Here is a 24,643-nt window from a genome sequence, read left to right as displayed (position 1 = left end):
GACAAAAACTATAAATGCAATTTTTCTTTATTACATTATTTTAACAATTTAAATAAAAAAAAAATATGTTATTAATATCAAATCTTTTTGAGTAGGTTAGGTACTTCTTAAAGATTTTATGAAAAATAAATAAATTTTTGTTTTAAGAATAACAAAAGAAAAATTGATTAATTTTATTAAAAAAAAATGTTCATATTGTCCAAAGTAGAATTAAAAATATCGTCAATATAACCTTTTTTTAATGTCGCTTTCATTGGAATACTTTTACCAGTATACACCTCTAAATATGTTCGAAATACATTGTTATAGAAAGCTTATTTGATGGAATGTTCGCAAACACCATTGCTTGACATAAATCCATAATAAACTCTGATTTCGCTGAATTTTGATTGGTTAAAAGTTGTTGGACTTTTCTCTGAGCTTGATCATTTTTACGTTTAATATTTTTTTGGTGCTTATCCGTTTTAATGTGCTGTGATACATTATACTTTTTTCAAATTTAATTTTAATTTCACACATTTTACAGAACATGACCATCGGTTGAAAAGTCAGATACGTATTTCTTTAACTTCTTTTTTGACATTATAAAAATAATAATAATAAATGCGGACACTAACTACGAGTTTTAACGAACACAACAACGTGATGGCGTGACCTAAAGTAGACTGAATCACTGAATGCTTATTCAGCTTATTGTGTAATGTGTTGATCACATCTCGATCGAAAAATAATGTTTATTTTTATCTAGAAGTAAATAGTAAATCGAATTATAAATAGTTTTTCCTATAGTAAAAATGATATACCTATTGCAAAGAGCCTGAGACGATCGGACCGATTAGTAGATAAGCAAACAAATGCGGGCCCTGGTGTTTATTACTAGGAAATATGATACAAAGTAGAAAAAATATTTTTTATTCTAGCTTTACCATGAAAAAAAATATAAACTAACTAAAACCTCTAAGTTTACGTGTCATAATTAAGCAGAAATATGCAAAAAAGCAAAAATATCCAGAAAAACTTGAAAAAAAAGCAATTTGTTTAAAAACAATCGAAATAAACAAAAAAAAGCACTTTCAAAATTCATATTTAAGATCATTGTAACATGATATGAGTCTCCATAGCACTCTGCTAATTGCTAGATTTTATGTTGAGCAAAAAAAATAAGCAAAATATGCTAGAAGAACCGAGCCCTGAAACATAGAATACTGCTACAGCATAATATTTCGAATCAAGTGAATTTGTTAAACGCTGTTTAAAAATTGAGCAACTTTAATGCATTTTAACTTTGGTTTAGGAAGTTGTCCACTCGCCCTACATTATCTATATATTATGTTCATAAACTATACTTAAGTATATTCATTGAAACGTACTCCGCAATATTCAATGACATCGAGTGATGTTCGTTAGGGGTAACTTGTTGGTTGTTACACTCGATGCCTTACATCGCGAACAACCAATTTTATTTTCGCGCCAATGAAAGAATATTAAGTATTATTGTATTAACAAATGTATTCAAGACACACCAACGAATATATACACTCAAAACGATACGACAACGCTAAAAGTGCTTCATTACAACTTTATATATCTATTACATACTTCATACACGTACATATATAGCCATATAGGTACAAGCATAGCAGGTACAATTAAATTTACATATAATCATATATTTTGTTATTCACTGCGTATTGCACAATAGGATAATATTTACCAACAGGAAATTATGTAGTCTATATGTATATATTTACAACAACCTACCCGACTTTGGTTGTCCTAAATAAAACAACACGATTTAAAGAATATTATAATTTATTATATGTACCTATATTGCATTTTTAGGTGATTTTCAATAAACATCGTGTTTCACGATAGAAGTGACACTTAAAATATTTCTAATGCATAACTTTGAATTTGATTCAGGGTATTTTTTCTGCATATAAAGGATTTAATATTGCATAGTGCATACTATTATATTTTTGAAAGATGCGTTGCAATCAATCAGTAGGGTATATCGTTGAACATAGTTCTTGCTGAATTTGTACGCAATTTACCATGAATATTAAAAACTTATTCATTTTTTTTGTTAAATTTTATTGCCATCGTAAGTAAAAAAATGTTTAGCAAACTAGTGATAAGATACATTTAAGACAAAATAAAAAGGGTTTTCAGAAATGCTATCCGTTTATTTACGAATAACCGTATCATACTCAGGGCGGTCCCTAGGCAAGGGCGAGCGGGGCCCACGCCCCGGGCCCCGTGCTATGGGCTTCTCATTTAGGCCCCGCGCTCACACACATGAAAAATCCCAAGTTTTCTTTATTATAAGTACAACAATTTCCATAATATATGTATGTATATATGTATATATAGTATGATTCATACTACATAATAAGACAAGTGCTTATATTCTCAAACAAATCATATAAATGACAAGGGATTTTATAAAATCATTAGTTCCTATATACACTGTTAATAAATGTGATAATAGTTAGTGGAATATATGAATTTTATAAATCAAAATTTAAAAAAATTTTCAATCAGTCAATTTTAAAGATTTTGTAAGTTAGGGTTGTTGAAAAAAAAAATTTTCAATCAGTCAATTTTAAAGATTTTGTAAATTAGGGTTGTTGAAAAAAAAAATGTTTGGTATTAAAATTAGACCTCAAAAATTGGAGGTATATACGTAAATCATAAATGTATAGTAGATATAGTCACTTTTCGAGCTTTCGCAGTTTTAGTAAGATTTTGTAATATATACATATTACATATACAATTACATATAATATTTATACATAATGTTACACTAAGCCGTCTAAGTCACCAGACTAAGGAGTGTGTATTGTACTGTAGAATCGTATAGGTACGCAGACAAGGCTTAGCTTAGAAACAACGTTCAAATGTGAATAATTTTGACAATTTTAGTGGTTAATTTGATCTCAGATTTCTATGATGCGTGTATAGACTGCAGAGATATGAAATATACAATTATGGCTATTGAAATATTACTGAAATTTTGATTCTCAACGATCATACAAATAATTTGTCTATAACATAATATAGTTCTGCGGACGTAAATTAGTTTAATACATATAGGTGTCTATAAATTATAATGACTAATGACTAATTATATAAATAAGATATATAACTTTATAAAAATGTACATATGACAATGTATATTTATCAATAGCTGTGTGATGCGTTTAATGCGTAGGAACATCTGTGTAAAAAAACGCGGTTGGCGTGACAAAAAATAAATGTGAAATATAATATGAAAACCGCCAACCGAGCGTAGATGCAGTTTTATATATTTTATATCCGTTTGTTATCGGCGCGAAGTTCAATAACTGCGACTTGTGTCTGTGGTTGCATGTAGGTACCTATGGAACGTTGTCCGTGGTCTTAGTAAAATGAAAAACCATAAATGTTTTGATTTTTTTTTTGTCAGCACGGTAACCATGCGACGACTATAGTTATAACTAATAAATATCTTGTTTTTTTTTTGTGTGTAAGGCGCGTAGAAACTGTTATTATTATTTTTAAAGTTAATTCGCAATTTGCGAGTTTTCAAAACCTTCTGTAATGTTATGTGGGATTCTGCTCAACTACTGCAGAGAAGGTTTAAGCAGAGGATGTTAATAAACTATACCCTTTGGCTGTAAAATTGATTTTTCTCGAACACAAATCGGTCACCTGTTGCATTTTTTAACTTTTAGCCAGTCCGATTCAGTATGATTGTGTTATGATCGCTCATGACTTTGTCGTTATTCATTGCGGTTTCATGAATATTTTGTGGATATCCCCTACATTTAACTTTCGGATAATTTTCGTCCTCCCGAACTAATTTTTTTAAGCGCGGTTTTTCAAGTACCTACCTGTATATTTTGAAGATTAATTTATTTTTACCCTCTTTACTTTTAATATACTATACAACGATGTATTGATCATTAATTCATAACTATAAAAGTAAATATTTTTCGAAATTCTATGTACGAGTTATGTAAAATAATTCGTAGGTGCTGACGTATTGGACGCGATTGTACACAATAATAAAAAATGATCGACGCAATAATACGATAATCAGTATAGGGTTCTGCGGTATGTACTCGTAAATGGGTGTATGACATATATGTAACTATGTAAGTAAGTATAGATGACTCTGGCCTTTGTAGATTTAAATTTTGCTGAGTTTAACCATTTAGATTTTATCAATAAAATAAACTTACCTATAATAGCTCATACAAAATACTGGGTAGAAATTTCATATTTATACATATAGAATATATAGATATCAAACTGAACCTTTTCGACCACGTGTTTGCTATATTAAACGATTTGTACATAAATTATTATATGATATTTTTTTTTTTTTTTTTTAAACGCAACACACCGCACTATATTTAAACAATACGAGAATTTATTTATTTTTTCTCACTTCACGCCGCTTCTACTTTTGTCATCTCTGTGACTCTGTGCAATGTAATAATATTTTATTTATTTTGTTGTAAGCTAATAACCTAGTGGCTAACGCTGTACCGTGAATAAAATGAAAATAATAATAATATTATTTGGGTTAGGTTATGCACATTTTATGTTACTATAGAATACAAACATATACGCATTTAACATTGTGTACGAGTGTGTTCGTCGTACAGAGAGATTGGTTTGGCCACACACGTGGGCAAATGGGCAATATAAATTAGAAACATGCGTATTTCGTTGTGCATACTGCTGCATTATACTATAGTGTACCAGTTTCGGTTTCCCGCCAAATCCAACACCCCTCGTGTGCAGATGTTTCCTTTTTTCAAAGCCGCCGCCATACAGTTTTGAACATTAGTGTCGTATTGCCGTTTACTGAGTATCTACATTGCCTGCTAGCTGTATCGCCTGTATCTACCTATGTTAGAGCGAGTGTATAATATTATTATAGGTATGGTTGAATGGTGTATAAATGATCGGAATATACATTATACAGGGTGATTCACCGAGATGATGCTCACCCCCACTTGTTCGTTTAAAACCAAATTCATTCACAAAATTATGATTTTTGGAAATCTTAAATATTATTATATTTACTACTTAAAGACGATATTTTTAAAAAGTCGGTATTTTTTGTTCTGATGTACTGAGCTTAAGGCGATATAAGCTTCTGTTTTTTTTTCCAAGAGATCTCTCCTTTTTTACTGTAAATTGTTTAGCAGACGATTTATAGTTTATTCTTTAGTTAATTTTGATTTTGGTATGTCACAATTTCCAGAAAAAATATCTGCCGAATAATGAAAAATAGAAAAGGATATGATTTAATTTAAAAATAATAGAAATTATCAATCTTCAAAAGACATTTGTTAGTAGTAGTAAAAGTAACCTCAAGAATTTGAAAATACAATCTTTTAGTATACTTTAAAAAAAATTCAAAAATCAGATTTTGAATAACTAAATTATTGAAGATTAAAAAGGGGTGAACAAGTTTGGTGAATCACTCTGTATACGACACAATGTCGTTATATTTTATTGTCTTCTACATTTACTGTACAGTTAAATAGTTAATATAGTTAATAGTTTAGTGAATAGATCATTGAGTGTATAACTCAGTAAGTGGCTTATGTATAGCAAGTTCCAGTCGTTTATAATAGGTATTTAAATATATATATATGACAATAGGCCTACGTCATTATGACCTATATGCCATGATTGAACAAATATATATGTGAGTAAGTTATTAAAATAGATATGTTCCTATTTCAGTGTTTTCGTTTTGACATTCGCTTTGCCAATTAATTTGCTTCAATTAGGCATGACTAAGTCATTGGCCGTTGCAGTAATACCTATAACACTTATTTCCTCTATTTGGTGTACAATATAGAAGTATAGAATTAGAATATACACAGTACGACTGTACAGTTCTAAATTTCGATAATAAACAGTAATTATTGCATTTGCACGATGACTCTTGCTTCTCCTCGAGTATTTTATACACTTAATGATTTTGCAGGCAGTTTATATTATTTCGTTTACATTTTACAATAATTATAATACAAGACTTGCACCAAATACTATTATACTACATTTCTTGATTATATTTTAATACATACTCAATAATTTTTAATTTAATTTTCAATAAAGACTTTATTTCTTGGTATTGATTATTTATTAATTGTACATAAACACATTTCAACAGTAGTGACCATCTTTAATATTTTCTCATCTACTCTGACCGATCCTGATCTATGATGGCTGTCGTTCATCTCGGAATAGGTAATAATGATATGACCATTTGATCAAAATTTAGTCATAATAATAAATCATAACTCTAATATTTCAAATCAAATATATTATACTTAGCCACTTAGGTATGCCTATCCATATAAAGTGTCGATGGTAAAATTATAAACCATTTTTTTTATGGCAAGTGGCAATAAATATCGACATGAACAATTATTTATTCTTGTAAATTTACTAATGTAAAAATTAACACCTACTAAATTATATGAAAAATTGCCAGGTGATTCATTTTGTTAAGAAACACGTACAGACTATAGGTAAAATATTCTACATGTTCGGCCACAATGTTCGTTCTAGCGTAAACCCGGCCGTAACAGACACTCATTATTCAAATAACTAATTACATTTTTTATTTATTTTATCGTTATCGTTTTTACATTTTTTTTTATGATAACGCACATTTTTAACGCAAGATTATTCTAGAGCAAAATATTTCTTGGAGTACTTTGATGTATAAAAATTGAATTCTAGAAAATAGTTTATAATATGAGTATAATAATACGCTTAAATTAGTGCAGTGGGTATTGCAGGTATATTAGGTATCCCACCAAGTTGTGGTTCACTACTCGATATACAATCAATAAAAAGTAGTGAAAAATACGATTTTACCCCAAAAATGGTATTCTTAAATTAACATCTAACTTAAAATTCTATGAATTAGATATTCTGAAAATATAATGAGCGTAGTCTTATTACATTAAATAGATCATCTCTTATTATAAAATATTATACATAATTGTGTTCGATGCTTAACTAATGGCTAATCCTTATATACATACATATAAAGAACTTAATACGCGTACAGATAGACTCATGATTCATGAAATATAGGTACTAACTAATAACTAAATTAACGTATATTAATAACAGATAACCTCCACTGATTGATCGTGACTCACTATTAACGGATAGATATTCATATTATGTATATCATCAGCATATTATATTATAACGTAACTATATATATATATCATTATATCAATATTCATATTCTAATATTATATATGACATTGAGTAAAATAAAGGAAATCCTTTCCTTTTCCTATTATATATGCTATCAAAGTGGGATGTGTTATACATATATATGATATATATAATCCAACAAACAATATAAAACGTTAATTTCATATTCTGTTGAGGTAATATTATATTATATTTATAATTATTAATATAATAATATCAATGTTTTTCGTATCTGTACACTGTACCACGTGGGTCTTAAGATTTAACAATTTGTTATGGAATAATCTGAACCTCATAAGAATAATGTAACAGAAATTTTTATACTACGCAGTGCAGTAGTAAACGTCAATATGATTACGAACATATAGACATATTATTTATAAAATAAACATATATATCTTGTATTGCGTTATTATAATTCAAGGGCAAAAAAAATAATAATTATCGAATAGTTTTAAATTTCCTGTACATTAGGTTAGATTAGGTTGAGTCTATTCGCTGAAAAACTAAAATCGTACCCAGATTATTAATAGTATTAATTGTATTGGTATAAATGAAATAAATAATAATATAATTTAGTACTTATTTATTAACTATGTCCACTGCAGTAAATCTACGCAATATATGGATGATATTATTAATGATTATATATATAGCATTGATACGACGCATATTTAATGTTAATTGTTATTCGTGTATGTTTAATAATTAATAAATATTTGAATGGTTCTATTCTTATGATAATTAAAAAAAAGTGCGTAAGTATTATCATATATTTAATTTCAAGGGTGTCAAATGTTTTTACTTTTTAGAATAAATCATTAACAAAAAAATTGATATTGATAAATAATAATATTTGTTTTAACAATCCAATACTTATACATATGGAGTAGTCCGTTAAATTTGATATCGCTAATACGCTATATTATGTACCAACCAAATGTGACAAACCAAAATAACAATATTTTTCATTTTTATATAGGTATCGCCTATTAGTATGAGTTTATGACGTGTTATTATAACAGATCCTAATTGATTTTGGGCTGTTTGACGAATGTTTGAATACAGGCACTTGGCCGTAATTCGTGAAATTTTAGCTGCAATAAATTTAAAAAAATCATTAATTCCTGCAAGCATTTAAATCAAGTTATTAAATAGTGCCCATAAATTTTCTATAGTAAAAATTTCTTCTCTACGTCCTTTTTTGCTTTTACCAAGATAACGAAGATCGGTCATTTATTGTTTATTAAAAATACATAATATAGCCATATCAGTGGCATTTCATTTGTTTTTGTTATGCAAATTTTTATGTATAGGCCGTCCAGAATTTATTCATTTTTCAAGCCGACCAATTTAAGAAATGAGCTAAATCACAATAATATTGTATTTTCAGTATGCAAATGTATACCTAGCGTGGTTTAAATGAATCACTGAGCCATAAAGGTACCTACTTAAATTACTTAGAATGAACTGAATGAAGTCTATACATATAGGTATATTAACTGACTAGCTGACCGACGGACGGTAGCATTTTGTGTTGCTTATAATATTGTTGTAAAATTGTTCATACCTATTTATACGTATATAGGTAGCTTACTGCAGTAGCTTATTGAAAAAATGATTTGGGTACGATGATAAGCAGTTAAAATAAAACTAAAAAAAAGCGGTAAATTCGACGCTCTGCTGAACAGTAGGTTACAAATGGGTTACTGTAATGGATGAAATTAAATTTGAATCCAATGATATTATATCATTGTATACGAAAAACGATTCTGAGCGTCTGAGCGGAGACGGAGTCTAGTATGTTATAATAATATATTATATTGATCTTATTATTTGTATTTGCTTTGATTATATTATATGACATTATAAATTTATTTTTGTTTGGGTTTTTGGAACTTTTAAATTTTTTAAATTAAAACTTTTAAATCTACCTACCTATAATACTTACCTTAAGTCAATAGAACCATTTTTAATTAAATATTTTCTCCGAATGATGGATCAACAGATTGTTGCATATATACCGGACGCGTATTACCAAACCCTATAGAGTTATATAGGAGTCCAATGTGGCAATGTGATTATTTAAATTCATATAAATGTATTCAATGTGTCACATTCAAAACAGTTGTCGAATGTGGGTATTCGTTTTTTTGCCTATACGGTCACCGATGGTCCTATGAAAACGGATACTGTGGACAGAACTTAACAATGATGACGGCTACTTGCTTTTGGATCATAGTTTTATTTAGGTTTGTAAAACACACTAGGCATAATATCATGTACAAGTATAAATAGTATAATGCCGTGTCCTACGTGAATCCGACCTACGCGACGAAAAACAAAACAGTTTGTATTTTGTCGCATCGGACGCATCGCATTGCGACAGAACAGCATAGTCAGAATAGGATTCGTTCGCACGAGTCGCACTCGTCGGATTCACGTAGGACATGGCGTAATACATTTAAAATAAGATTAGTTTATATAGGTGCCTATATATTATACTACAATATATTATAATATAAAACGATGGTCGATGAATCTGTGAATAATGAACACATTAAATAGGTACTATAAATATAGTTTATGATAAGCGTTAAGCGTAATATCATTTCCATACCGTCTTCACCTTGTAATCCTCGGGAAACGGGTGACGCTTTTCACCGTAGAGGAAGTGATGAAACTCACAAAAATACGTATGTGGAACTATATAATATGTTCGACAGGATGTTATCGTTCCCCTATTCAACACTAAAAACCGTTGATAATTGGAGAAAAACGATGACTATCATAGTTCTAAAGGCTGTATATAAAAGACTGCAGTCAACTGCAGACCTACTGACAATTTCATTGCTATATCGATTCGCGAGTAACGTAAACCTATATTATATTATGGATGGTGGTTACCTCGACCGAATTGGTAACCACAATCATTTCTGTTGTCGGTTAGTGAAATTCAGTAAAACGCGTTCGTCGCGGCATCTTTTTCTCCATATACCGTACGCACCGTTTTCTCGTATAGTGCGGCGAAAGTCTTGCAGGTTATATATTTGCAATCCTCGTCGTTTCTAATTCGTCAAAACGTGTTACCAATTTCCCGAGGGTTATATGAGTCAGGGGGCTGAGCTCAGATTATGTCACTCAAAAAAATTGTTACTAAATAATTTTCTCTACCCCCACCCTCCTCCCACCTTAATTTTTTTCAATACATTTTATTATTTAAATGTTTAGATTTTAAATAAATAAATAGGAATATATTGCCACTATTTTCCACATGGTTGTGCGGCTTCTGCATCTAAGTTGTTATACAATATTTTCACCCACCGGCAAAAATTATTGTGTATACAAAATAAATAAAAAATATTTTTATTTTATTAGAATCAAGTGAAACTCAGTCCAATAATTTAATCGTATTAAAGCTTATTTAACACAAACATAATTTAATTGCCATTAACTTCACCATATATATATCAAGTTTATTAACTTCAACTCATCCATAGTCTATACGTGATGATTGATGAATATAAAACAATAAATGACTATTATACAAAATTTTTGTTTTAATAATCAATATGACTTCAGTATTAGGAAAGTTCTTTTTTAAAAGATCTTGTTCCGTTCTCCGTTTATTTCTTAAAATATGGACTCATATTTCAGATCCTTGTTCCTTATTCAAAGATGGAACTCGCTTCAAATCCAGTTTCTCTAAAAAGAACTAGTAGTTTCCGTAAGTTTTTTAACCAAGTTATTAAAAAATTGCTGTTTTAGAATAATACTTTTTTAATTTATAATGATATGGATGGACAACGATTAATTAAAAATACATTCACAATGCGTAAAAACATAGAAAACTATTATCACAATTTAATATTATAATATGTTTTTAAAATATAAAGACATTTTGGCTTTCGTTTACGTTCCTTAAATAAAGAAGTGGTTCATTTTCTTTTTTTTTTACTCTTAAATAAAGAAATTTTCAAGTTTTGTTCCTAAAAAAATTGTTTCAAAATCCGTTCTCCTTTTCAACACTGCATTACGTAGAAGACTTAAGACTAAATTTTATGTGTTGTTTACAATCGATTTATGTGATTTATCATATCATCATATTGTGTAGCTCACGATAGGCTTTTGCGCAAGGGGGTTTTTAGGGGGTTCAACCCTCACCATAACCAAAAAAATAGAGTTATTCATTTTTGATCTATTACCTATATCTAAATGTAATATTTTATAATATTATTTGTAATAATGCATAACTTTTAATATAGATTGTTACAAGATTAATAATTAATATAAATATGTTATAATACTTTTTACATATTATTGACGTATCTATTTTATACCTTTTTTTCACCCCTCCCCATCTCATTATTCAATCCTTCAACAATATTCACGAGCCATTTGCATCTGGAGATCATTTGATCTGTTATATATCATCTATCATTGGACGTATTATAGTTAAGCGGAATATATTCTAAATATTTTTGGTACTTTTCGGTTATCGTACCCCAACGGTCGGCCGGCCGACTGCGGCGACGGTCGGGATATACCGATTCCGCTATCGTACCCCATTATATTTATCTCAATATTGTCAAGTTTCATTGCCATACGAATAAATAAATAATTGCCAAAAATATAATTTATTTTAATAAAATAATATAATATGAAATTATATGAGTACAAAGAAATTATAATAAAATATGAATACCAATATAATAAAGTATAATAAAACATCAATACAAAAAAAATTATAATAAAGTATTAATACCAATGCAATATGAATGCCAAAAAAATTATTATAAATAAAAAATATTTTTATGATGGAAGCATTGAGATAAATATAATGGGGTACGATAGCGGAATCGGTATATCCTGACCGCCGCCGCAGTCGGCCGGCCGACCGTTGGGGTACGATAACCGAAAAGTACCATATTTTTTAGTAATTTTTTACCAACAATTAATAATGTGTAAGTGGTCGTTACATGCCTACACCTAGGGACATATAGGGTTAGGTGCCAATGAATTGTTATTTGTCACAGCTTAATTTTAGGTACGTTTGGTTACAATCTTTAGAATAAATAGTATACGTACATTAATACGAAGTCTTAATATTATTGAAGAATCTACAATGTAGATTGTCGTCGCATTATTATTGTTTATTACATATACAATTTTACATCATACTGTTATAATATATAGCGTGTTGTTTAATTAATGTATAATTGTGTATATTATAATACAACATACATTATTAGTTATTACACACTATGCATATTTGTAAGATTTAATAATATATTTTTAATAAACGTAAAATTGATGAAATTGTCATTAGCCGTCTGTCGACTTTTAGTGGTTAGGTATTATTATTATTATAAGTTATAACTTATTAAAATAAAATAGACAGTTCAATTATGTAATAACTAATGATTATGTGCCGCCGTGGTGGAGGTTGGGAACCATTGTAGGTACTAAACTGAAGCATATGACGTTCGTCGATTTTATCATTTATCAGTAAAATTTAGTGAATTATTATTGTCGTGAACACTTGAGTTGCACATCCGTAATAAGTACTGTAATTTATAATATTACTAAAACCACCAGAGTGGCAGTACAGTACTACACACTCACATCAAACGCTATACTTCAGTTGATAATATATTGTTTATATTTATTAGCCCGATTACGATATTAACTCCTATCGGCCACCTAGACAATCTATCTACCTCTATACTATAAGTTAGTCAACAACGAATTCAGAATAGTTACGCTTATATCAGTTTAAGCTCAAAGTATATCAAGTTATATTATTGATGTTGAATAATCGGGTTTCACAATTCTTTGTGTGTTTTATACTTTTTCTCGAGAGTTTTTAGTCGGTGGTTAGATCGATCGACTCGCGTGACCGCTAACCATTTCGAATGAAAAAAGTCTTATGCTAAGTACGTACAATATAAAAATATATACCTACTTACAGTTTTCGAAACCAACAAGGTAGTGCATTCAGCATTCATTATCAGCTGCAGTCCTATATAACTTAATTATTTGCGTATATAATAATATGTATACTTATTACTTTTTTGTTATTGCAGACTGCAGTGAGTACAGTGCATATCAATCGGTCGACTACAAAGTACTCAATCGTCAAGGATTTAGTGCATAACGATGATAACGTTAACGACACAAATACCTATGTTGAATCAAAGTGTTGTACCATTTATAATTATCTGTGCATTAAATAAAATATTATTCTTATTAGGAGGCATGGGCTGCATGCACGTATATATCGTCTTATAATTATTATTATTCATCGGTTCATCACTGTTGTCGGTGTGACAATAATAATTATTAACGCGTTACAATATTTGATTACATTGTTGTTGTAGATTTCATTGACGTTTACGGCTGAACGAATCGATTTTGTATATAAACAAAATCTTCCTTGCTAAAAAAGCGTGAATGGAAACTGCCAACTTTCACGCTGTAGGTGTATCATAGTGTATAATACAATACATGTCAGCGCCACGAGAAACGGTCCATAGCTCGACTGCGATAACCATTATCTTTTTATTTAATTTAATAAAATGTTTTATATGCTAAAAAACATGCACACACACACACTCGACGTTATTATACAAGTATAATAATAATAATCGTACGTTACTGTAAACGACGATTTCTCCTCGCGACTAGAAGAACTGTAATAGCGTGGGCAAGTCATGTATGTCACTGTAATGTATACGTCGTAAATACACACAATAATTACGATGACGAAGATCGTAAATATCTCTGAAACACATCGGCGTGCGAATGTGGTATTATTTCGTGGTCAACACTAGAAATGGACATGATTTTTCTGGTAACAAAATATTCGGGTGGCAACATGTTGTGGGGGGGGGGGAGGGTGTGGTTTGAACAAGAGATCAAGCTAAGGCCTTGGTGATCATCAGCGGTCGGTCACCATAACCACAGAGTAGTTTTCATAACAAAACCCTCGCTAGCCCTCAATTATTTTGGTACGAGCGTTTGGCACTTAAACATTATCTGCGTCCAGGTATATAATAATAATTGTTGTGGATGACCAGATGGATATCGAGTTTTAAATAATATTAGTTATTAAGTTCCGCAGACTAAGATAATATCCTATTCCATGGTTATTACTTAAAAATCAAAAGACAAACATGGGTTTTGATACAGCTGTGACCGCTGACGATATAGATATTGTTATTATTATATATTATGTTTTTGTTCTGTGATGCGGAAAAGTTATAATAGTAGGTATGCGGCAAAAACAGATGTAGCCACGATAACACTGTGCACGCATCGTTGCAATTTTTAATAATTATTTGCCAAAACGGAAAATTAAATATATATATTTCTTTTGTAAGACTCCTCCCGCCGAACACTGCGGTGTATAATTTACTTACCAACACGAAACGTCTTTCCGAACGATGCGAATACACCACTTTACGAGTCATGGCGGCGGAAATGCAGCCGGCATCGTTAAAATTTACATAACTACACGACGAATATTAGCAGATTTAAAAAAATATATTATTAACTTTTCGTCTGTTTCGCATCTTATAACATTGAATGCCATAGGCGGTACCTACGTCATAATGTCATATTATTATATTCAGTGTATATTATCGCGTTGTATTCACTACGAGGCCACTCTCTCTCACTCTGTGCCCAAACATAATATTATTATAATACATTTTTTTCTCGATACACGTGCCCACACACCCGACACGAAAACATTTGCTGTCTCCTTAGTCCTCAAACAATGTTTGTCCTCTTGGTTTACCTGCTGGAATGTGCCGCCGCGTCCTGGTGATCACGATTTTGGGGTGCCTTCGGGAAAAAAACCTGTCGCACAAAAACTCGAACCCAAACATTGGATCCTCATATTAAATAAAAATTAATAATAATAATAATAAGTGAGAATGAGCCAACACCACACGACATCGGAGTTTCGCTGTTTTGTTTGTTTCACTGATACGATAAGTGCACGACGCCATATTGTCGTAACGTTGAAGATTATCGATAAACGAGGGTAGTTTTTATTCGACACCCTTAAAATTCATGCGGAAACCACCATCAATGTTGTACAAGTCCGTATTTAAAAATTAGAAATAATACTATAATAGTGGTTGACATGAACGAGGACGACGGAGTGTTGAAAACGGGCGACGACACGATTGGACGATATAATTTTAGTTGTAAACATGTTGTTATAAGTTATAACATATTAAATAATATTACACACGAGAAAATATAAAAACAATCATTTTGGGATGTTACAATGATGTGAATGCGAAAAAACATGGACAGTTAAAAGGAAAAAAAAACGCCGTAGTAATGTTGTCGTCCGGTGCGTGTGAAAAATCCGTTGTCGGTGTCGACTACTCGACTCGAATCGCATAACAAGAACAACATAACAACGGCGCGCACCGCGGGCAGAGCGTTCGAGCGCGCTCCCGTACGTGCGTGCGCGTGACCGCAAACGTTGTTGTGTCGTAGGACGAAGAAGGCGACGGCGGTGAAGACGTGCGTACGTGGAACGTACGTTTGTGCGTGTGAGTGCGGGAACGCCGTCACTGAGACGTCGAGTGCCGGCGCCCAACGGACGACGACGGAGTGTTCGCGTCAAGTACGAACTACGAGTACGAGCCGTGGCCGGTGAAGACGACGGCAGCGTCGGCCTCATCCGGCGGCGCAACGCACTTCGACGCCGTCCCCGCCCCTCGCGTCCTTTTTTAGGCGTGACGAGTGGTGGCCCGAGCTCGCGATCGTTAGAACGGCGGCGGTGGTGGCTTCCGCGGCCGTTCGGTTTGGGAAGTACTACTAGTGGAGGCGGGGGTAGAGTACGAAGACCGGCCGCTTTTATACACGTCGCTATTATTATTATTATTATTATTGTCATCGTATGCGCTTATGAGTGGAGCGACTGAGACGGACCGACCGAACGTCGGCCCGGGAGCGTGAGCGGAGCGAGCGAGAAAAACCCATGTGGTGGCCTAGTAGATATTGAGTCACGTCCAAAAAACCGGTGTCCGAACACGGTCCCGTACCCCACGGATCGGCTACGATGGATTTGCCCGACCCGGAGCGTCGTTAAGTGGGAGGAGTGTGTTGTTTTCGTGATGCGTGTTCGATCGGCGGGTCGGCTCACCCCCGCGGCCCGCCGACCCAACAAGCGATTCGGCGGCGGTCGACGACGGGTTCGCGCGGTGACGTCAGCGCCCGGCGGCAAACGACCGTACCACACGACCGCGACAGTGGGGCGCACGGCGGCATCGTCCGCGGCGTCGGCGGCGTCTGTGACGGTTGGTGGGGGAGTGGACCCGTCAACAAACCGTGGCAGCTACGTGCCTACGTTTACGGCCGCATTCGCCGATGAGATACACACGAGCACGCGTGTTGCGTATTTCATCCTACACCAGTTTCGGCTCGTTCAACGATATAATATGTGCATATATCGTACATAAATATAATAATAATAATATATAGCTCCGGTGTGTGTTGTTCGAAATCCGTATTTTGATCGTGTAATTTTATTGTTGTTCGCCGCGTGTGCGTTTTTTATATTATTTTGTTTATTTAATTTTTTTTTCCTTTTTTCAAATTCGCCCGAAACGGACGTGCCGATGTGAAAATATAATTTAATATCCCAGTGCAGTTTAGTTCGGTGTTTTCTGTGTTCGGGTTATCGTCGACAATCGTCATATTGTCACAGTCATTGCTTCGCACAAACGGCCAGTGTCTCGTCTCGAGTGTGTTGCGAGAAATACAGTGCGCGAGTGTGATTTCGTACAGCGTGTCGTCGTAGCGGTGCGCGCGTATGTGTGGTTCGACCGCGATGTTTGCGTAAAGCTCTCGGTTTTTCGTTTCCGCCGCCGCCGCCGTCTCTGGCGTGCTTGTGCGTGTGAGCAAGTGTGTGATTTTCTCATTCCGGAATCCGTTGGACCGCAGTGGAATCGTTGTGCGCGACCTGTGTGTTTGGGCGTGTTCCCGAATGATGAAGAGTTGGCGACATAATGGTTAGGGAGACTCGCCATCTTTGGGTCGGAAACCTGCCGGACAATATACGCGAAGAGAAAATACGCGAACACTTCAAGAGGTGAGTTGACGTGTTGTGTGTACCCAGTGTACCCTCATGATAATAATATTAGCCATTAGATACTTTTATCGATACGTACAGGTTGGTGGGAATGATAATGGTAGGTAAATATTGTAGTAATATTATTGATAACCATAATAACAACAAAACAACAACAATTATATGGCTCAAACATTTGAGTTAAGTCTTATAAGGTTTGTTATACACTTGTACGGACGGGGCGCTACCCGCCCAAACATCACACACTAACCAGAAGGAATTACTGGTTACCGGTGAGTAAACATTTCCTCGTGGCACGTCAGGCGCGTTATCAGGTGCGGCTTGTACACGCGACATCGCGACAAACATCGTTTTCGTGACGCGGTCATCTCGGCAGCAACACGAGTGCCGGTTACCCAACTTCTTCCAACGGTCAACGACACCGAGTTTTCCGGGTCGTGTGTCACGTGGTTACTATTATTGAATTCACAAGGGTGTTTGCTCCAGCGGGCAATCGAAATCGTTCTCTTCGCTCCTGTGGCGCATCCGGCCTTTGTCGTATATTTATTACCCGAGCGGTTGGTTTAACCTAACCTGCGAACGAGCAGTGGTTGGTGATCGAATATTGTTGTGGATTTCACCTTTTGTTGTTCAGGTGGCTTTCGGGTGTATGCGACCGTCTATTTGGTAATATAATAAGTGCATACACAACAACAACAATAATAATGATAGTATAACCATCCAACGTATTATAATATAATAGCAACAGCGGAGGCAGTCGGTCGGGTCTCCGGACACGGTATTATAATTCTGTATTATAGAATAGAGTACGATGCAGTCGTCTCGCACTCGGTCTGAAAACGTTAGTGGCCCGATTGTGTCCATTTGATAAACCATTTCAAGGTTGGCATTTGTGAAACGATAAGTTTTTTTCTTTAATTTGTTCTCGTTTATTATTTGAAATTATTATTCTATTATACAATCCGTAAATGAATAACTGGTCACCGCGTAAAGATAATAATAACAATAACAACAACAGTACTACACGAATGACAATTTAAAAGAAAAATCAATCGACAATAATATTATTATAAATACTCGTCTTGAATTTAATTTTGAATTTTTCAAACACGATAATAAATCCTATTTGTTACGTACGTTACGAGTGCCACTTCTCTTTTGCACACGTTGCCCGCCGATGACGTTGAATATGGTATTTGCCAAAAACAAAAACCATCGTCACTACTTTAGTGCTTTCGTCGACACCTCTCCGCCACGACGTTGACTGTCGGTCGAAGTCGATCGGTACTATACCATCGTCCGATATTTTGAATACCGTTCGATCGGTCATCTGTGTGAACGGGCGGGAACTGTTTTCCCGGGGGGGGGGGGACTTTTACGTAAATTTTTTGTTATTGAAAATCAACAAAACTCGTTCAAATGTCAAGGTCGCCGCCGTTTTCCACAGTAAATACCGCAATAGTTGTCTAGTGAGTGTACGTGCATGCTAGTATTTCTATCCACGTACGGATGTATATAATAAAGGTACTATAGTACTATAATTATACAGTACTTACGTAATTATACGTGCAATAAAATATACATGTTTGATGTTACAGATTATTTTAACGTCTGGATAATGTTGACACATTAGCCGGATAATACTGCATTAGCCAAATGTTATCGTTAGTTGCTATAAATATTTTTTAATGTGTTGACCAATGATAACATTAGTTGTATTAGCTGTATTAGGCCACAAAGTTCTTTTTATCCCGCTATCTATAAGTCTAACTGCACAAAACATGACCCACTCACAAAAATGATGTGTTATGCGAACTTAATAATACCTTTAATGAGGAGGTGCTCATTTTTTTTTTTTTTTTTTTTTTTGATTTTTCATCCTATAAATGACTCAAAATGATTATTATTTATTATATTTAGTTTTTTAAGTTAAGACCTAGGCATATAGATAAGACTGTTGTTATATTTTATATTTGCATTTACGTTAGGTAAAATAAGTATATTTTATATAATGTTATATTGTAAAATAGTCAACTGGCGTTAATTCTAACGCATAAACAAATAAATAACAAAATGTTATTAGCCTAGGACTTTTGGATGTCTTTAAAACTAAAATAATATAATACAAACATAAATAATAAGTTACAAGATACAACATTAATTCGAGTATCTTATTTTATAAATTATTTATTAAACCATTTTAAATATAGCATCAATATTTTATAATTTATTATTGCATGATACTTTGAATTATTGCACAAAATACTTGAAGATCGACATTCATTGAACATAAGTAGAATTTTTAACATCATTCACTACTGACAAACTATAAGCTAACATTAATAATAACATTATCAGTGTTGATTTTTCATGTTTAATGTGAAAGACCCACACGTTAGCCGAAGCACAAGGCTATAACGTTTGTTGATTTTATTGATATTATCGAAGTGCATTAAAATTACCCGTTACATACGTTCTGTATTATAATCTAATATGTAGATATTTTCTGTGTTATTGTAAATAATCTAAATATAAATAATATTATTCCGTCTATCGCCACGCTCGACTCATTCAAGTCTCAATCGATCACTCATTCATTCGTTTTCCTTACGCGCCCATCGAACAAACACGGAAAATATTTTTTAGTGTGACATGCATCAAACGCACACGTTTTATTCTCTGCCTCTAGTTCAGGAAATGTTGCGTGTGCGCACTCTCCCTCTCTCTTTCTCGGCCCTTTTGTGTTTATACACAAAACATGACTCGTTTCTCTCGTTTTCTCCGGGTGGTACGAGGGGATGCGCGCGTGAGGGGTACATAATTTTTAGTCCCTTCGCCGGAACACCACAACACGCACAAACGTCCCGGGAAACGAAACCACCCGTAGGGTCTTGGGCGGCTCATTCTCTCTGCGCTATATTATTTTATTGCAATGTATTATGTTTTATACTTTTTGTTACATAAAATTCGGATGTGTTTTTCATTATTATTATTATCGTCGTCGTCGGCGTTGACGACGAAACGGCCCTGCGTGCGACAGCGGCGTGTTGTGTTGAGTACTTGAGTGTTGACCGTAGTCCGATCGCGCGCGAGGTTAACTTGTTCGGTGCTGCGCGCAAGCGTTTGTTGCCGTCAGGCGAGTCGGCGAGTGGCTGCGCCGGACGCCGCGCCATCACATGACTCCTACTATTAACGAATTATTATTAGCCAGACGTATGTACTACGTATTATTTTAAACGCGCCGCCGTTTGGATATATGACGAAGGTATTGCGTGCGTGCACTCATTTTACTATGTTTCGTACTTTCGTGTGTATTCGTTGCCGACAAGGACGTTGCGGAAACGCGATGCTTTTATTATTATAATAATTATTTTTATTATTATTAGTCTTTCCCAATGAAAACATAAATATATTTTAGTTTCGAAATGAAAGCTGCAGCCAAAAAAAAAAAAAAACGAACGAACGACGTTAAATGTGTGTGCTTTTAACAACGTTTTTGCGCTCAAACCGCGGCGGTTTCGACCTGTTTGCTTGGCTTGAAATCTTGTCGAAAATTGATTTTGTAGATTAGAAATGCCAAATGGTTCTCCTCTCTCTTCTTCGCTTCATCAGTCAGATATTTTCGGTTGAAAATTTTATTAATTCGCTCTTGGGATACGGTATGAGGTAACAAAATCTGTAGTTCGTGTAAAAAATGACTAAACCACCCATCCACCAACTAACCAGTATTAATAATAATGTATTGTAGGTTTTGTGTTTTTCTGCATGTGAGAAGAAAACGAGACGATTTATTTATTTTTTCCTATCGAAAATAATATTACATTATTTTTGTGCCGTCAGAACCAAAACAAAGTATCCGAACAGTCGAATATTATTATCATCACGTGTGAGCGTTTGTGTGTTTGTGTGTGTGTGTGTTAAGACGATTGTGAAACACGTACGTGTCTCTTATCCCCGAAATAAATATCATCACAATATTATATTATTATTTAGGTATTATATTTATTATTCGACGTTTGTTGTATTCTCGACGATGTCTGGTATCATAGTATATTCGTCGGGCGTACACTCAACGTGTGTTCAATGCTAAAACACCGTCCGGTCTGTCCATGGGCTAAGCACAGGGCCTAGCTTATTAGAATTTTAACAATCGAAAATGTTTCTAATCAGACGGTTCCTATGAAATACGACCGACCGGCGCCCCCTCTTACGGGTCTTTAAAAATGATAATTCATAATAATAGGTATCACCTACACCTGATAATATTTAATAAAAAATAATAAAACGTTCCAATCTGTACTTAGGACAATGTTTGTCATTTGTAAAAATATTACTACAATCGGCGCAACGTTCTCGATAAAAATACCTAGACGTACCGACCGGCTAGTACTGAAAAACAATAATAATATTACATATTTTTTTAGCGGGTAATGAGTATTGTTCTCGTCCAACGGGCCGTGGCGTTGACGCGGGCTGCAACAAAGGTGGGCGTCCGGCTAACGAGTAGTTATTAATTTTTGTTCTCTCGACCTGGCACAGTATCCCTTTGCCAATGACATCGTTGCCAAAAATGTAGGTAAAAATACGAGTTACACACACATACACACACTGTGGTGTGTTAACTTTGTGTTTTTGAAAAGAATAAATGGTTTATTTTTTACCGTATTAAATACTACTACTCTGACTAGGGCCACGGTTGTCTCCTCATACCGGAATGAAAACAAAAACACGCGACAGATTCATTCGTTGTTTCTTAGTCTGTTTTTTATTGTAGTTACCCGTGGTCAAGACGATCATTGAAGACGGAGGTTATGAATTATTATATACCGCGGCAGTGACTTGCGGCCTATCTATGCAGGTTAGGTTAGCAGATATTATTATATTAATGAAAAATACCAGTATGCACTTATCCACGAGGTGGTTAATAGGAGAATTATGATGGGTTCCTAATTACTAATCAGTAATAAACCTAATCACAAATAATTGTGTTGTATTGACGTCATTATCGTCTTATTAATAAGACTATTATGAAAGTAGACTAAGAATAGTTGAGTTTTATTCATATCAGTGAAAATGTTGATGAGAACGAAAATAAAGGCTGGCAGACGGAATAATGCCGCGTGTCTCTACTTATGAAACAGAGGAGGTAATTTTCTTTTGTATAAAGTGTCCGTCCTAAGTATAACTGCAGGGGGGTAATTGTTCCAGACCTATTAGCATGTTTTTTAATTTAATAATAAGACAGTATAATATTATTCTCGGGCAGGTGATGTGTATCGTGTCTTTTGTGCATCATCGCTCGTTTTTTCCCGTCTGTTTCCGGTTTTTAGAACCGTCGTTTTTGTTTTATAATATATGAAAATGAAAACCTAACCTACTGTTATACGCCAGTCCGAAGACCCAACTCGTTAAAAAAAATAATACATTAATATTTCAGTGTATACTATATAATAATATAACCTCGTAATAAAACAACAGTACGCCGGGACACCGGGTACGTTTTTATTGACTTTATCCGTTGCTAACGCGCGATGTTGACTGTGTAGCATTGTAGCATTTGTAGCTCAACACGAGTGAGTTTCTCCCGTCATAATATTCCGTTCGGCCGTTTTATAATATTATTGTTATTATTTGATGTGCACTATTGTTTGAAGAGAAACACGTGATTGAATCGTGTATAGTGATGATAGGATAGAGGATAAGAAGCGAGATTGTTGTGTCGCATTTGCACGTCTCGTGTGTCGGAACGGCATGGAATTTACAGGTCGAAACGACGTGGCGCGGCGACGGCGACGGCGAGTGATAACGTCTATTGATTTCTCGAACCGAATGTTGTGCGTCGTTGTGAGGGGAGTCGGGAAGGATCGAGAGAGAGAATGCTGCTAGCTGCTTCTATTGCTGCGTAAAAGGGCGCACATTTGTCGGGTATAAAGCGCGTGCGTGTGCCTATACGCACGGACGTGTAATGTGGTGTTCGCGCCTCCTCTACCAGCGGCGGCGCGGCAGCAGAGCGGTAGCGTTTGGGGGACAACCCCATCTATTATATTATTATACGCAGATAAAAGAATAATACATTCCCCTCGCGACTGTTCTCTATTTAATATTGCGTCAGCACAAATACCCGGAGAGACTTCATGTAATATATATATGTATATAGTAATAGTCACGTATTGTGTGTTTTAAATCCCTCTTTCATTTACTGCTGCGCCTGCGCGACCTGGACACCATGCAGGCCAACAATATAATGTTATAGTTTAGTTTATTCAAATAATAATAATAATGATGTTAATACTACCAAAAAATATTATTTTTTTTCAACCTGTAGGTTTTAAACTCCAATCCTATCCAAATCTGATCGATTGCTCGCCTATATACTTTGAGTTACTTAAATGCTTTGACTCTTGCATAGTTGCATAACTTTAAATATTTTATCTCATATAAGAGTTTCGAGGGTGTCCTGCTGCAGTATTCTCTCCTTCCGGCAATCTACCATGTATAATATATATTATATTATGCAAGTCTACTGCCAGGTGTCTTAGGACAATATGTAGTCAAACGCCTCGTTTTAATGGCATCTATAAGTACATTTTTATTCTACAGTTCTAAATTCCTCTTAGTTTTTGTTTTTCTCTCTATCCTTTCCATACGCATTTCAAACACCACTTCTCAAAGGCTTTTATAAATTCTTCTTTTCGGTATCGTTTATGACCTGCTGTATGGCCGTGTTTCACATCCATATGGTATGTTACGATACTATTCATGGCATGTGTATTGTGTACTGATGAGTCTTTTCTTGATATCAATATGTAATGTATATGAAATAAGCAGTTTTTAGTATAATAAATTAATAAAATATAAAATAAATATCCGATTAAATAAGATTACGGATCATAAAATACATTTTATGGTTTTCATTAACCGCATGATTATTTTCGACTAGTGAGATACCTACTTTACTGGTACACGCAAATGACGACACGAATGCAGGCAATTGTTATACGATGAATATCGAATGATTTTACATTTCCGTAAGAATGCGCGTGTATAGCCTTCGGTCGTTCCGCAGACGAATTTCGCGATACACTGTTGTGATTTTGCGGTTGGTTCCCATATAATAATAATATTATATTAGGTATGAGTTTTTATTTCGCTTGTGTTGTCGCCGTTGTTGTTGTTTATTCGGTCTCGTTCCAATCTAAACACACGCATTTCGTGATGCGAAAATTCAACGTCGTGTATATATTTACGTTCGGTAAATATGGCCTTGTAAAATATAAT

The 24,643-nt window shown here is 34.1% G+C and overlaps 1 protein-coding gene across 2 annotated transcripts in view; it reads left to right on the top strand.

Annotated features, from left to right (window-relative positions):
- The first annotated feature begins 16,629 nt into the window (after positions 1-16,629).
- spen (spen family transcriptional repressor split ends) overlaps positions 16,630-24,643 on the top strand; it is a 54,878-nt gene continuing 46,864 nt past the window's right edge. The window contains exon 1 of one of the 2 annotated variants that reach the window (XM_015511388.2): positions 16,630-17,365. In XM_015511388.2, coding sequence (XP_015366874.2) covers positions 17,283-17,365 — 83 coding nt within the window. In that variant the 5' untranslated portion in view covers positions 16,630-17,282. The remainder of the gene's footprint in view (positions 17,366-24,643) is intronic. The other variant, XM_015511314.2, reaches the window with a different exon arrangement.

The sequence above is a fragment of the Diuraphis noxia genome, unplaced genomic scaffold (genome assembly GCF_037042655.1).
Source record: "Diuraphis noxia isolate RWA-SAM2 unplaced genomic scaffold, SU_Dnox_SAM2 contig0003, whole genome shotgun sequence".
Lineage (NCBI taxonomy): Eukaryota > Metazoa > Arthropoda > Insecta > Hemiptera > Aphididae > Diuraphis > Diuraphis noxia.
Note: the sequence above shows the minus strand (reverse complement) of the source record. Positions and strands in the feature narration are given on the sequence as shown.